Raw genomic sequence first — 15,731 nt, forward strand, 5'->3', positions numbered from 1 at the left:
CTTGTCTTAAAATACAACCCTTGCTTTGGGTTATAAACTGTCTTCTAGAGATGTTGATTATATTCATCACTTTTTTTCAACCATTATTGGTTAACCAAGATGTGTAAATACTGATTTTTAAGGTTTGGTGGTGGCTGTAAACCGGCAGTGATGAATTGCCCACCTATAATACTCATTTACTCATAAAATAATCCTTTCTATCAATTTCAATATTCTACCACCAAAGACCACCAATACAATCAAGACAGTAACCCAAGTTCAAAAAAAGTAAACAAATCTAAATTGGACCATGTATTAATGATGTCATTGTGTGATATATTAATCTAAACACTACTCCATGAAACAAAAAAAAATATTGGTTCCAAGTTTATTTTGGCTGTAATTTTCCTATTTAAAAATATGGTTATTTCTGGGCATTCTTTTAAGAAAAATGTAACGATTAATTTTATGTATGATGGATGTTAATGTTGGAAAATTGAATTGTTTGCAAATCTTGGATACACTGTACCTTATCAAGCCGTGCGAGATGATACAATGGTCACACAGAATGTCATGATCTGCCTTTGATCTCAGTTAAGTACCTCCCAGTACAATTATGTCCTTGTCTTGTAGTGTGTATCCAATGTTCCCCAACACTAAATCTAACTCCAAACTTTGTACTGATATGGGCTTAGAATTCGTGCTCTCAAGTACTGTACTAGACAGTCTGTTCATCATTTCACGATGGATCATTTAAAATGATCAAACAGATTCAGTGAACTTACATTCTGCATTAAGGATAAAAGATTCATGCACTCATTTACAATACCATTTAATCATTTGCATTGCAACTTCATGTTCACTCAAATTCCAGTAAATCAACACTGTGGAAACTTCGTAATAATATGACTGGCTAATATTCTACTTATTGCAATTTGGAAAATTACAGTAGTTGTAATTACTGTAAAAGTGGTGTGTAAACATGTACATATATTTCAAAACTCTCAATCAAATGATCAGATTTTGGAGATTGAATAGCATTTTATGTCAATTGCATGAATATTGTAGTCCAGTTTCTAATCTTTTCGATTGTTTCATATATTTTGTTTCATAAGAATACTGAAGTACTTAACTTGCCAATAATTCAATTTCATTATAAATATTCCTTGTGGTATTTCATTACTTAAGAATGCAAAAAGGTTCATTTTGTTCTCCAAATATTTACATTCATTTAAAAGCATGGATAATTTATTAAAATATATAACTATTGAAAAATGATGCTTCTCAAATATAAAATCAAATCACAAAAGTCCTGTTAGTAATTATGATGCAATAAATTAAAATTTGAAAAACCTATTAAATAAAAGGGAATGTATGAATACTATGCATTCCTTTACACAATATTAAAGTAACCGTCTGCACATTATTTCTTTTTATGCAAAATCAATTCAATATTTTAAGTTTACAAAATATCTGCATAAAGTGTATTAAAGTATAAATCATTGCAATAGTCGTTTGCAATCAGTGTAATATAGTGTAATAGCACTGCAGCAATGACGATTCTTGCAGATGGTGGAATCTATGGCTTGTAAATGATTGTCATATTCAGTCCTGATATTTGTCATAATATTCTCCGCATGTCATTCAATGGATGATCACAGTTCTGCCTGTTGTTCCTGTAAAGCAGAAAGGCACATCAAGTATGAAGTGGAAACTGCATTAATCTTGAATTCACTGCATTTACTGCATTTATCTTGAAACTGCAGTTCATCTTGAACTGCACTCATCAGTGCTGTTCAATGGATGTGATTTTTTTAATTTCAAGTGTTATTTTTTTTTTCAAATGTTCCATTTAGCAAAATGATTTTAAAAGAACTTCAACCCCGAAAGTAATCTATCACTGCTGTATGCATTGGGTAGCAGCTGTGGGTGACCTCCTTCTGTGACTCCTCCATGATCAGGATAGAATGGAATAGGTAATTTTCATAACATTATTCTGCTGGGCACCAGTGCAAGCACGAGTGCATTTTAGTCTTTTAGAGAAGACAGTAGATGCGGAGTTAGGTGACACTTCATGGGTGCAGTGATTCTATTTCTGTTCCATTTAATAGTAGCTGCTATGAGAAAAGATAAAAGGAATTGAATTTAATTGCTGTTTTCCTCTTTCGTGATCAATGGGTGCTACTATTTTGCCTTTACTGCAGCCAAACTTAAAATATTTCATCCTAGGATAATTCAGGTATGGATGTGAACAAGATGAAAGAGGCGGTGACACTTCTGAAGAAGTGTCCCAACCTGAAATGTCACAGATTCATTTTCTCCAGAGATGCTACCAGACCCACTGAGTTACTCCAGCATTTTGTGTCTATCTTTGGCATCAAAGGTTCAAAGGTGTTTTATTGTCATGTGTCCCAATTAAGGTACAGTGAAACTCAATTTACCATACAGTCATACTAAAAAAAAGCAACAAGACACACAACTACATAAAAGTTAACATAAACATCCACCACAGCGGATTCCCCACATTCCTCACTGTGATAAAGTCTAATCTTCTTTCCTCTTTATGCTCCCGTGGTCGGGGCAGTCAAACCGTCCACAGTCAGGGCAATCGAAACTCCCGCAGCCAGCGATCAAAGCCCACACGTTGGGGTAGTTGAAGCTCCCGTGATCGGGGCGGTCGAAACTCCTGCGGCCTAGAGCTCCAGAAGTTGGTCCCTAAGCAAGGGAACGCGAGGTCCACGATGTTAAAGTCCGCAGGCTCCCGCGGTTGGAGCTCCGAAAGTCGATCTCCAGCAAGAGGCCACCAGCTCCTCAATGTTAGGCCGCAGTGCAGACGGAGATACAATGGGGAGAAAATTGTATCTCCGTCGAGGTAAGAGATTAAAAATTTTCACCCAACCGCCCCCCTCCTAAAACATACTAAAACACACATTTAATACATGCTAAAAACAGCAAAAGAGAGAAAAGGACAAGACAGACTGTTGGCGAGGCGGCTGTTGCAGTGCCACCTGGTGGTAGGTATAAACCAGCATCTGCAATTTCTTGTTATTATAGTATTGATACATTTTTCTGAATTTCTTGAATGCATTATCACAGTTACCACTATTCTATCAGCATTTAGTCTTGGAAATTATCGGAAGACATTATCTGAAGACAAGGGTGTCCAGTGCTGCTCTGTCAATGAGGGTTATAAAGGAAAAGGCAGTGCTTAGTTGTGGGTACCTTGATTGGGATCTCTCTTGGCCACACAGAGGAATAAGAGGCAAACATGGACAGCAGCTGTAGGAGTGTTGAACAGGAGGGTGCGGTGGCTCTTACACTTCCACCCTCCCTGTTGATTCATGGCATTACTCCTACTCAGGATCTCCTACCTGAGCCAAGCCTCTCACTTGGTCACTAAACCCATTGTTGAGTCAGTTAGTGGAAGTAGGTGTGTGAATCTCGTACTGCCTTATGCAAATTGGACCGTATCAGCCGATAAATATCAAACCCAAATGTTTTCACACCTTCAGGCACATTCAAGTTATTTTATTTTGCAATTAGACCCCAAATTGCACGCTGATCCCAGATTTTCCAACAGATCTGTTTTATTACACAGCAACCATTTAGCACCCGTATTCAGTTTGCACCAAATAACCTTCAGCATGTTCACACATTAGTCACACATTGATACTGATGGCATATTTAGAAATCTGAATGTAATAATTAGATGGCTCAATCTCAAATGTTCACAATATGGTCTGAGGAACATTATATAAACCTTGATTAATTGTAATATAGGGGGGTGCAGCAAAGGTTGACTAGATTAATCCTGGGATAGTATTTTTGTACTATTATGAGAGTTTATGCAGTTTAGGACTATACCTTCTTGACTTTAATAGAATGAACTGTGATCTCAGTAAAATTCTTACTAGGCTTTGCAGGAAGATGTTGAGTTGGTGTTTCCCTGGGCTGGGAACCTATCTTTGGAATAACAGTCTCAAGATAAGGGGTAAACCTTTCAGGACTGAAAAGAGAAGACATTTCTTCATTTGGAAAGTAAGTCTTTGGAGGTCTGTGGAAGGTCAGAGACTGAGTATATTTAAAACAGAGGTCAGTAGATTTTTAGATATTAAGGGAATCAAGAGCAATGAATTAAGTGCAGGAAAGTGGTGAGGAGATAAAACAAATCAACTATGACCTGATTGGATGCCAGAGTATGCATGAGGAGCTGAGCAGCCTGGTCTCATTTCTAATTCTGATCCTGTTCCTTTCACAAGTTGTATATTTGGTGGCATATTGGTGCTGCAGTACAGCTGCTGCCTCAAAGCACCAGAGACCCAGGTTTGATCCTGACGTCGGGTGCTGTTCGGACAGAGTTTACACATTCTCCCTGTGACTGGGTGGATTTCCTCCAGGAGTTTGCTCACACACCCCCTGGACGTGTGCTTGTAGGTTAATTGGCCTCTGTAAATTGAGCAAGTAGGGAGTGGCTGAGAAAGTGAGATAGCATAGAACTAGCTTGAACAAGGGATCAATGGCCGTCATGGACTCAAAGGGCCGAAAGGGATGTTCCCATTTTATGTCTTTCAATCAAGTAGGGGATCACATCATGGAGATCAAAACTGAACCATAGGACACCACCAGCCTCCAAGCAACTTTCACTGCTGAAGCAACACTGGGTGGTCTTGCAGTCACTATTTTAAAGCATATTGACACCCAGCCTCAGCACCACCATAATGGGCACTAGCGTAATTCAGAGCACCCCCAGAGATGTTCTAGATCAGGGCTATGTTAGTGCAATGATCAAAGAATAAAACAAAGGCCTGGAGGAACTCTGTGTGTCAGAGGGCATCTGTGGAGGGAAATGGACTGGTGATGTTCCAGACAGGGACCCTTCCTCAGACCAAAGCTGTGTGTTGCTGGGTTAAGGGGTGGCACTGTGATGATTTCAATGTGATGCTCAGCATAATAGCTAATGACCTCTCATGTCCCCTGAACAGTCAACAGTCAAATACTCAATTGACCTTAATAGTTTGCCCAACAACATTTTAAAAGCATGCAGCTAAATTTTACTCCAATCTCAGCCACTACATGGGAGTTGAAGATCTATTAACTGTACAGTGAACACATTCTTTATGATGAAGGTAGATACAAAATGCTGGAGTAACTCAACGGGTCAGGCAGCATCTCGGGAGAGAAGGAATTTGTGACGTTTCGGGTCGAGACCCTTCTTCAGACTGATGTCAGGCGAGGGAGTGGGACAAAGATAGGATGTAGTAGGAGACAGGAAGACTAGTGGGAGAACTGGGAAGGGGGAGGGAAAAGAGAGGGACAGAGGAACTATCTGAAGTTAGAGAAGTCAATGTTCATACCGCTGGGGTGTAAACTGCCCAAGTGCTGGTGCTGTTCCTCCAATTTGCGCTGGACCTCACTACGACAATGGAGGATGCCCAGGACCAAAAGGTCAGATTGGGAATGGGAGGGGGAGTTGAAGTGCTGAGCCACCGGGAGATCAGGTTGGTTAAGGCGGACTGAGCAAAGGTGTTGAGTGAAACGATCGCCAAACCTGCGCTTGATCTTGCCGATGTACAGAAGTTGACATCTGGAACAGCAGATTCAATAGATGAGGTTGGAGGAGGTGCAGGTAAACCTCTGCCTCACCTGGAAAGACTGTTTGGGTCCTTGGATGGAGTCGAGGGGGGAGGTAAAGGGACAGTGGTCACAGCAACACAGCCCTACAGACTTGTGTTATCCCTGCTTTGCCCCATGATCAAAAAGTAAAACAGTAAATATATTATAACCAAATTCTAACCAGTAACGGCTCTCAATCTCTGGCCTGAGTACTTATAGTGGTAGCAAATACTTCAGCTTCTGATCTAAAGACCCAAAATGGTCTTCATAAGGGATAATTATAATTACAGAAAAATGGCTTGCACAGCATTTATTTTAGCCAGCAGTAGAAATATAGAAAATAGGTGCAGGAGGAGACCATTCGGCCCTTCGAGCCAGCACCGCCATTCATTGTGATCATGGCTGATTGTCCCCAATCAATAACCTGTGCCTGCCTTCTCCCCATATCCCTCGATTCCACTAGCCCCTAGAGCTCTATCTAACTCTCTCTTAAATCCATCCAGTGATTTGGCTTCCAATGTGGCAGAGAATTCCACAAATTCACAACTCTCTGGGTGAAAAAGTTTTTTCTCACCTCAGTTCTAAATGGCCTCCCCTTTATTCTAAGACTGTGTCCCCTGGTTCTGGACTCGCCCAACAATGGGAACATTTTTCAGTAGCCACCAATCTGCCCAGTATTGCTACTTTGGCTGCAATTGGTTACCAGGCAACCATAAATCCTAGTCGTTTTGATTTTCAGAGCCCTATTTTCTTTTAATTCGATCTCTGCATTGTGCTGTGGTAGGACATGCAGTGATAAAACCAGATTACACTTCATACAGAATGAAAGCTCTTTAATTGCATTATTATTGAAAGAAGGTCCATTGTTTGAATATAGTCAAAGTTAATGTATCATGTAACTCCATTTCAGTTTTTAAAGATGTTCTACTTACAGATCACACTAGATATAATTACCTCCTATCCTGCACACATTATGGTAACTAGGTCTAACAACTACAGGAGGTAGAAATTTACTGTCAGGGCTGAACGAGAAACATAAGTAACATCTCACCAGCCACCTGCAGCCCACCCTTTGGTTTTTGTTTACATTAACAAACTGAATATTGAGTGGGAGTATAATTGATGGTGAGTGTGGTACCACCCACTCAGTGCCATTACTCAAGAGGAATTTTTACCCCGAAACAGAAACAGGACTTTCAAACATTTGTCTCCTACTTTAAACAACCAATTCCACAGTCAATAAATATGTACCTTAGCTCTTGGAGTGCCAATTTATTTCTCATTCGAACTTCTTCTGTTATTGGGTAAAAATGGAATATCAATAACCCAATGACTATTAGTCCTGTAGGTGCTGCTCCCACTAACAGTTTCAGGGTGAAAGCCACAGGAGGGGGCTGAGTGCATGCTCCAGTCTCATAGCCTGCAAAACTAGGACACAAACAGGTCTCACTGTAATGCTTTTTGGACATCTATTCTTGTGTATACATTTCTCACAGTATCACTCACAACAATATGAATCAGAGATAATTGGTATTCGAAGTGTTATGTCAAAGTACTTGCAAGAGTTAGGTGAATGAAGCCAAAGTAAAAACCGCCATTAAATATCAAATTGGAATGTATCAGCCAATTTTGACTAAATGAAAATATCAGGATCCTAATATCACGCCCCTTGAAATTAGTTTGTTTGAAAATCTGAGGCAGACTGCCAATGCCACAGTTACTTTCAGAGGACTCTATAATGTATCATCCTAATTGCCTTTCCTTTGAATTGTATCAGTGAATGGATAGTAAAAAGCAGCCATTATCAAAGGATGTCTAGGTTACCTGAGATGGCATTGATTCAGGGCAGGATAAGGATGGGATTGAGAGATGTGGACACAAGGAATTGCCAATGCTGGAATCTTGCATGGAACACAAAAGTGCTGGAGTAACTCAGCAGGTCAAGCAGTATCTCTGAGGACATGGATAGGCGATATTTCAGGTCGAGACTCTGTAGGATGGAATTGAGTTAGCATGATGAGAGATCTCCACTCTGCACCTTGATGAGTGTGAATTCTACACCTGCATATACCTAAAATTATTCTCCATCTATGTATTACTAAAAATCTCATCATGTATGTATGTATGTTGTTCCCGAAATACAGCCAAAACAGTACACGATAGCACAACAATTTTAGGCCCACCTTACTCACCATTGGCCTGCGCTGTGCAGTAGTAAGTTTCGTTCAAATTGTTGTTATATATTTTTAAGTTATTCACTTTATAAACTCTATACTGTGAATGGGCCCAGCAGCCATTGCGCCTGCGCAGTTGGGGCCCGTTGATCTAATACTTACGTGTTCATCTTGCGTCACAATGGTAAGACAGCCGCCGGATCCGTGCATGCGCAGTTGTGGGAGGGTTGCCGGGGAGGACCGGCGCCCATCCCGGCGTGTCCCGCGCCTGACCTTCCTCCCGTGGTGCAGCACGGAGCATCCTCCCATGGGGCATGGTCAGAGAGGCCAAAGAAGATGGCTGCCGCAGGGCGAACAAGCAGCAGCGCCTTGCAGCCGCTCTCCTTCTGCTGGCCACTGCGATGGCCACCCGGGGCTGGGGTGGGTGGCTCACCTCTCCCCTTTCCTCTCCCCCCCCCCCCCCACTACCTCCCGCTTCCCACCACCTGGTCCCCGCGTCCACTGAACATGGTGCCGGTGGAGCTGCAGAAGTTGGCCCACGGCAGCCTGGTGGGTGGAGGCCGCAACCGGTCGCCACACAGCCCGCTTTGCCTGCTGCTCAGTTACTAAAGAACCTTTAGTAACAACGGGACTCATGGGGTCCTCGGGTCGTCTAGTATATCATAAAATCAGAAAAGAACGTATCTTTAGTGTGTTCTTATTCAATTTAGTGCACTGTGGAATTAATGAGATCTGTGTATTAAGGAGCGAAGTGACAAGCACCTTAAAGATGTATACAAAACACTTACTCAAGGCTCAGTGTAGAGAACCCAAGAGAAACACCAGCAGCAAACTTAGTGAAGAAAACGTAAAATGAGCAAAATATAGGTTCTAGTCCTTTCATGAATGGGTTTTTAAGTCTAAAATCATCAACGACATCCGGCAGCAAGGACCTGCAATGAAGAACAAACAGATCTTTATGTAGGATATTTGCAAAGAATAATATTCTCAAATTGCACAACGACAAAATGCCTGCAAAATCTTTACTTGAGAATGCATCCGTCATTTATTGTGTAGAATTGTTCATTTACTTTGACTGCACAGATTGATGATGCTGATTGGAATTTAAAAAATGGTATTCCATTGTGTGCAATGGGCCTGAAAATCTGCACATCGTAAGAATCTCCCACTGTGCCCACCAATGGAGCAATTCAGAAACAGCTGTGGTGGCCACATTTTGACATGATTCCTGGTACCTTTGTGAAGAGCTGTACACATAAATCATCCGAGTTTGTGACTGAGGTGAGAAGGTGGGCTGTCATTCTGCCTCATTCTTTCCCCACTTTTATCTGCAAGCAACCCATCATCAGTCCAGGTTGGTTTGCCAGATTTGTCAGGTTGTGACATCTGCAAGGTGACTGCACTGAGTAGAAATGCTGTTGTTTCCCCATTGATTAAATCTCCAGACGGAAGATTTTTTTCCCAAAACATATAGAAATATCTTATTGATAAGAGAATAACGCATTTGAATTAGAATCAACGGTTCCAATTGAGGTAGATAAATTATAGAGCTTTGAGACAACCTAAGTCTTTTATCTAGTCTTTTGGTACAATTTATATTGTCTTTTACAGAAAATGCATTTTAATTCAAGAAAAAAGTTTAAATGTAACATTTTAAATTGATGACTGCACTTTGAAACTGATTTATTCTGATTTCTGTTTAATGTTAGCTCATTTTGAAAGACAGTGGACTGGAGTGCGAATGAGAGGATCTGTCTCTCAGTCATCAATGACTGGGCATGCGTGATGTCCAGGCTGTAGGGAGTGAAAAGAAGGGGTCATCCCCTCGATCGCCCTCATGGCCTTCTGATAATTCGTGCTGTTGCAGGGCTTTTCATTGCCTCAAAGTGGATTTGCACTCCATGCATTTGCTTGAATGATTGTGGCTTCAACAACATTCAAGAAACTTGACACCATACAGCCTGGTTGACATCACAACCATGCACGGCAGTAGCACTTTGTACCATCTGCAGGATGCACTGCAGCAACTGACCAAGATTCATTAGACAGTACTTTCCAAACTCGCAACCTCCAGCAGCTGGAAGAACAAGAGCAGCAAAAGCAGGGAAACATTGCCAATTGGAAGTTGCCTCCAAGTCGCCCATCATCCAGTTTTGGAAATATACTTGCTGTTCCGTCGCCATCACATTCACTCTCCCTAACAGGACTGGGATATAGCCACGGTTCTAGGACTGCAGCCATTCAAAGAAGCAGCTCGCAACCACCTTTTCAATGCAATGAGGGCCAGAACGACTAGGACCAGATAAAGATCGATTAAATGCTTGCTCAGCCTCCGTCCACATCCCCAATGCAAAAAAGTAAGATAAGAAATGCAGCAGCGGCAGCTGGTGTAAAGCTACAAGGTTTGGACAGAAGCTTGTGGCCTGTCACTGGACAGGATGTTGAAATGTGGGACAGAGCAAGAGGTCAATCCCACAGCCTGCGACTCCCTGCATGTCCCTGACTTCTATCCTGCAGGGCATGGAACTCCTAGCTGTTGCCTGTGGAATTGTCACGATATGATATGACAGAACTTTATTATTCCCAGGAGGGAAATTGATCTGCCAACAGTCATAAATTGATCAGCTACAATGCACCTGCCACACATTTTTAACGTGAACTGCAACATCTTTCAACGTAGTATTTTCTGCTTGTTGAGAAAAATCTTAGAGACATTTCATCATCTAAATGGGTAAGGTAGGAACTTCTTCAAGGCTGCACCTGATACACAATTGTAAATATGGAATAAATAAGGTAGACATGCTAATTGCATAAATGATAGCGTTTTTTCAAAGTTCTGGTGATGGTAAAAGGAGCCCAATAGAAATTGATGTCCAGCAGCAGCACAGGGGAGCCTCTCTGTGCTATCCGGGAAGTTTGCACATCCTTTCTGTGACTACAGGGGATTCACCCAAGTTCTCCAATTTCTTTCCACCCAAAGATTGCTGGTTGGTTAATTGACAACTGTAAGTTACGTCAGTAGGGTGAGTAGGTGGAAAAGCAGAGGTGAGGTTATAGGCATGTGCGAGAAAATAAGTGGAGGAGTGGGACTGATGGGAATAATCTCTGAAAGCTGGGACAGGCTCTTTGTCTTTTGCAAACTGCATTGGTGTGCATTCTTCATTTTTAAAATATTGGAAGGTAAAAATTAGTTACCTATTGGTAAAGCATATACACCCCTATCATCTAAGGGCAATGGATGAGTTCCATAATTCAGCCTCTAAGTCACTCAGGTCTAAATGTGGCCCCCTGTTTAATAGTTGCAGATGAATAGCCCTGAGCTTATTTCCTGTATCATTTACAGAATGTTTTGACATGATAAGTAGCACTGTTTGATCTCACAAACAATGATCATTTACAACAGGATACCAAGGAAACAAATGAGCAAGATCTTCAGTACAAGTTATACGCCCACATCTGGATTCTAAAATAGTCTAGGATTTTTTAAACATTTTCTTGTGTTCTTGCTTCCCAAAGCATTAACAGCTAGGTAGACTTGATGGGCCAAATACCCACCTACATCATTAGGCAATGTGAGAAAAAGTTTCATGTGCACATTTTACTAGTAAAAAAAGTGGATTATCTTCCCTAGGGCAACATTATTCTAGATACATTGTACATGAAGTAAAATTTGTTCTATTTTGAGGCTGGAAGGTATAAAAGCGGAGAGCCCTGTTATTTATAAATATTCATAAATACTTGAAGGTGGCAGGGCAAGTTGGAGGCTTAAGGAAGCAAAAGGAATAACAGGCTTGAAAAATAGAGACCTTGCAAAACAACGCATGAAATGAATGATAAACCTATACAATTAATTGATTAGACATTAACTGGATTAACGTGTCAATTCTAGGTACCACACTTCATGATGGACATCAAGGCCTGAGTTAGGATACTGAGGGGTAAAGCCAGGGATGAGGGGTGACAGTCACATAGGCAGAATGAAGAAGCTGGGATTATTCTCCTAACATTAGAAAAGGTTGCCGAACACAGTTTTGAGAAAAGTTGAGCGATGAGTAAACTAATGAGGGGTTTTGATAGAACTTATTATCTAGTAAAGATATTTTTTACAGTCACCAGAGGCATTTGCACCACTCTCAGTTACCAGTGAAGCCACTGAAGGATTTAATTTAGCCATATGTGTCTACCTTTAATTTAGCCATATCCTGGCAAACTACTCCAAACACAACAATGTGGTGGATGATTATGTTCTAGAGAGTGTGTTTATTTGTTATATGCATCAAAAATAAGCCAAATGAAACTGTTTGCTGTAGCTTTACAGGCACAATTGATGCAACAGCAACTAAATATACTATAAATGATCAGTTATTTTAAGTAAACCAGTTCATGACAGTGCAAAAATCCAATGCATGTTGAGCAGCAACAGTTATGAAAGGTCCGTAGTGGCTTTTACTGCTAATGTAGGTTTGTGGTTATAGTTGTGGAAAGTGCTTGAAGAACTGGATGATTGATGGGAAGTAGTTATTTAACTTGGAGATAATAATACTTAAGCTTCTATACTTTCTTCCCAATTGCAGCAGCAGAATGAAGGCAGTGAGGCCTAGGTGGTGTGTGTCTACCTTTTCTTGAGGCAGCACGTCCTGCAGATCCCTTCAATAATGGGGAGGTAAGTACCCATAATGGAATAGGCTGTGTCTACCATTTTCTGAAGCCGCCATGGTTCTTGAGTGTACAAATTACTGAACCAGGTTGTGATGTGACCTGCAAGTAAGTATACGCTCCACTGTACACCTGTAGAAGTTCAGTAAAGCATTCGGCGATGTGCCAATTACTTTCGTAGAAATAAAGGTGTTGGTAAGCTTTCTTTGTCTGCTTCTCTGCTAGGTACAAGAAAGCAGAACAAATAGAAACCCCTGGAAAAGTGATTGAAACCAAAACCTGAAGAAGAACCAGCTAGACTTCACCATTTCCTCCATCTTAAATTTGGAAATATGTGGTTTAGATAATTGACATTTTTGTTGCAAACATATGAAAAGAAAATTAGATTTGGGATATGAGTTTCAAAACTGATTAAATATTGTCAACAGTGCTGAATTTAGGACAGATAGAAACATAAGGTAAGAGATGTTATTCTATAGAAAAGGGGAGAAAATTACATTAAGAGGTGGTATTAAACCAATGGATGTATTTATATGTGAGAGAACTGTTACCAAGCCAATCACTGTTTGCATGAAGCTTAAATCAAGTAAATAAATCCAAGTTACTTACCACAGCAAAAGGAAATATGAAGCTACACTGAGACCTGAGGAGAATGCCACCACGTAGAATACAATCAGATTGTTTGGAATGGAAACCATCATAATTAAAAATGGAATAATCCACTATAAACAGGAAAGAGCACAACAAAATGGATAAGTATGCATTGTTATCTCAGGGCAATAGGTTGACACTGTTGTTTTCCTGTGCTATTTAGTTTACTGTCACAGGTACCGAGGTACAGTGCAAAGCTTTTGTTGCATGGTAACCAGTCAGCAGAAAGACAATACATGATTACAATCGAGCCATCCACAGCTTGGCAATTGTTTCCGAACACTGAACACCTCCGCTCAGTCCGCCTTAACCTACCTGATCTCCCGGTTGCTCAGCACTCCCCCTCCCATTCCCAATCTGATCTTTCTGTCCTGGGCCTCCTCCATTGTTAGAGTGAGGCCCAGCTCAAATTGGAGGAACAGTACCTCATATTTCGCTTGGGTAACTTACACCCCAGCGGTATGAACATTGACTTCTCTAACTTCAAATTGCCCTTGCTTTCCATCTCTCTCCATTCCCTCCCCTTCCCAGTTCTCCCACCAGTCTTACTATCTCCGACTACATTCTATCTCTGTCCCACCCATTCCCCTGACATCAGTCTGAAGAAGGGTCTCGAACCGAAACATCATCCATTCCATCTCTCCAGAGATGCTGCCTGTCCCACTGACTTACTCCAGCATTTTGTGTCTACCATCCACAGTGTACAGATACATGATAAACAGAATAACGTGAATAACATTTAGTGCAAAATAAAGTGCATTAAAGTCTGATCAAAGGTAGTTCAAAGGTCTCCAATGAGGTTGATAGCAGCTCAGGACTGCTCTCTAGTTATTGGACTCAATTTAATGCTAAAAGCTGATTTTTTTTTTTTTACGAGTGGTTTTCTCTGCTCGGTACAAGAAAGCAGAACAAATAGAAAGATTGTCACAGTGCACTGTTATCCAACTTCATGAAAATTTTATTTAACTGAATCATAAACTCTGTTTAAGCTTGACTTTTCAGGAGATATGTTCCCTCAGTGACACCCTTCTCTCCCTTCCCAGTTGGCAAATTTTCTTTGAGTTTTAGCCTGATCATACTTGGAACAGAACTCCAGTGGGACTGAATTCCAACCTCGTGGGTGAAGTCCTTCATAACTTTTGGAATGTCAGCCCTTAAACGAACAAAGCTACAGTTAGATTCCAGAAATCCCAGATTCATTTCCTGGTCCCCGCTAAATGATTTAATCTCGTCAGCGTTGAGCTGAATATCACAAATGGGCCACAGATGGAATGTGTTAACCAGGGATATTGCTATTGACCTCTGCTAGAGTGTCAGATGAGCATAGGTCCTTAGATGACTGTTATCTCTCCAGATGTCGCAGGGGAACTTCAATATAATTGGTAACTGGGAGGGATGGCCAACACAGAGGTTTGTGGAATATTGTGTAAGAAAATAACTGCAGATGCTGGTACAAATCGAAGGTATTTATTCACAAAATGCTGGAGTAACTCAGCAGGTCAGGCAGCATCTCAGGAGAGAAGGAATGGGTGACGTTTCGGGTCGAGACCCTTCTTCAGACTGATGTCAGGGGGGGCGGGACAAAGGAAGGATATAGGTGGAGACAGGAAGTTAGAGGGAGAACTGGGAAGGGGGAGGGGAAGAGAGGGACAGAGGAACTATCTAAAGTTGGAGAAGTCAATGTTCATACCGCTGGGCTGCAAGCTGCCCAAGCGAAATATGAGGTGCTGTTCCTTCAATTTCCGGTGGGCCTCACTATGGCACAGGAGGAGGCCCATGACAGAAAGGTCAGACTGGGAGTGGGAGGGGGAGTTGAAGTGCTCAGCCACTGGGAGATCAGGTTGGTTAAGGCGGACTGAGCGAACATTGTTTCACTTGCATTATTGATAATCAGTCAAAATTGCCATCATTATGCACTCACTTATCAGATCCTTTTCCCCTCTCCTTATTTTACTTCTACCACTACAAATTATTCCCTTTTACGTGCTCATCAACTCCCTTGATTCTTTTGTCATTCACCTACACTTACTTTAATTGGCTACTGTAATTTACCAGTAAGCATGTCTTTCAGAGGTGGGAAGAAACCAGACCACACACAGCATTTCAGGTGGCAACAGAGAAAATGTGCACACCACACACAGAGAGCATCCGAGGTAATGATTGAACTCATTTTCCAGGGACTGGTAGGTGACGGCAGTGCTAATTGCTGTGCCGCAGTGTTAACCCGGACACATTCTCCCTTCCTTTCTATCTGCAGACATCACCTGTATGGCACAAAAGCAGAAGAAAGAACAGGTGGTGCAGTATAAAGGATCACTTAAGTGAGAAACACTGCTATTATGTGGGTAACAATAAATTAAAGAAGGATCAAATTATTTTCCCCATCTGTTTTGAATCCATTACGACAATTTTGACTGTGGACAATAACATAATTGAGGCAATATTGATAAGAACACGATCCACAAACCTCTGTGTTGTACATCTCTCCCAATTACCGATTATATTGATGATCCCCTGCAATACCTTTAGAGATGGTGGACATTTAAAATCAGTAGAACCTCCCAGGAATTTGCGAAAGGAGTTTTGTATGAGATCTCTAAAGGGAGGATGCAATGAGAATGATCAGACTGGGGCAGTGGGCCATGCGACCCATCGTCA

At 41.3% G+C, this 15,731-nt stretch overlaps 1 protein-coding gene across 2 annotated transcripts in view; it reads right to left on the bottom strand.

The window, feature by feature from the left end:
- Positions 1 to 455: 455 nt before the first annotated feature.
- mfsd2b (MFSD2 lysolipid transporter B, sphingolipid) overlaps positions 456 to 15,731 on the bottom strand; it is a 105,546-nt gene continuing 90,270 nt past the window's right edge. Inside the window, exons 12-15 of one of the 2 annotated variants that reach the window (XM_078399304.1) lie at positions 13,032 to 13,144; positions 8,555 to 8,698; positions 6,844 to 7,020; positions 456 to 1,655 (exon numbers count right to left, since the gene is read on the bottom strand). In XM_078399304.1, coding sequence (XP_078255430.1) covers positions 1,601 to 1,655; positions 6,844 to 7,020; positions 8,555 to 8,698; positions 13,032 to 13,144 — 489 coding nt within the window. In that variant the 3' untranslated portion in view covers positions 456 to 1,600. The remainder of the gene's footprint in view (positions 1,656 to 6,843; positions 7,021 to 8,554; positions 8,699 to 13,031; positions 13,145 to 15,731) is intronic. The other variant, XM_078399303.1, reaches the window with a different exon arrangement.

Source organism: Rhinoraja longicauda, chromosome 5 (assembly GCF_053455715.1).
Source record: "Rhinoraja longicauda isolate Sanriku21f chromosome 5, sRhiLon1.1, whole genome shotgun sequence".
NCBI lineage: Eukaryota > Metazoa > Chordata > Chondrichthyes > Rajiformes > Arhynchobatidae > Rhinoraja > Rhinoraja longicauda.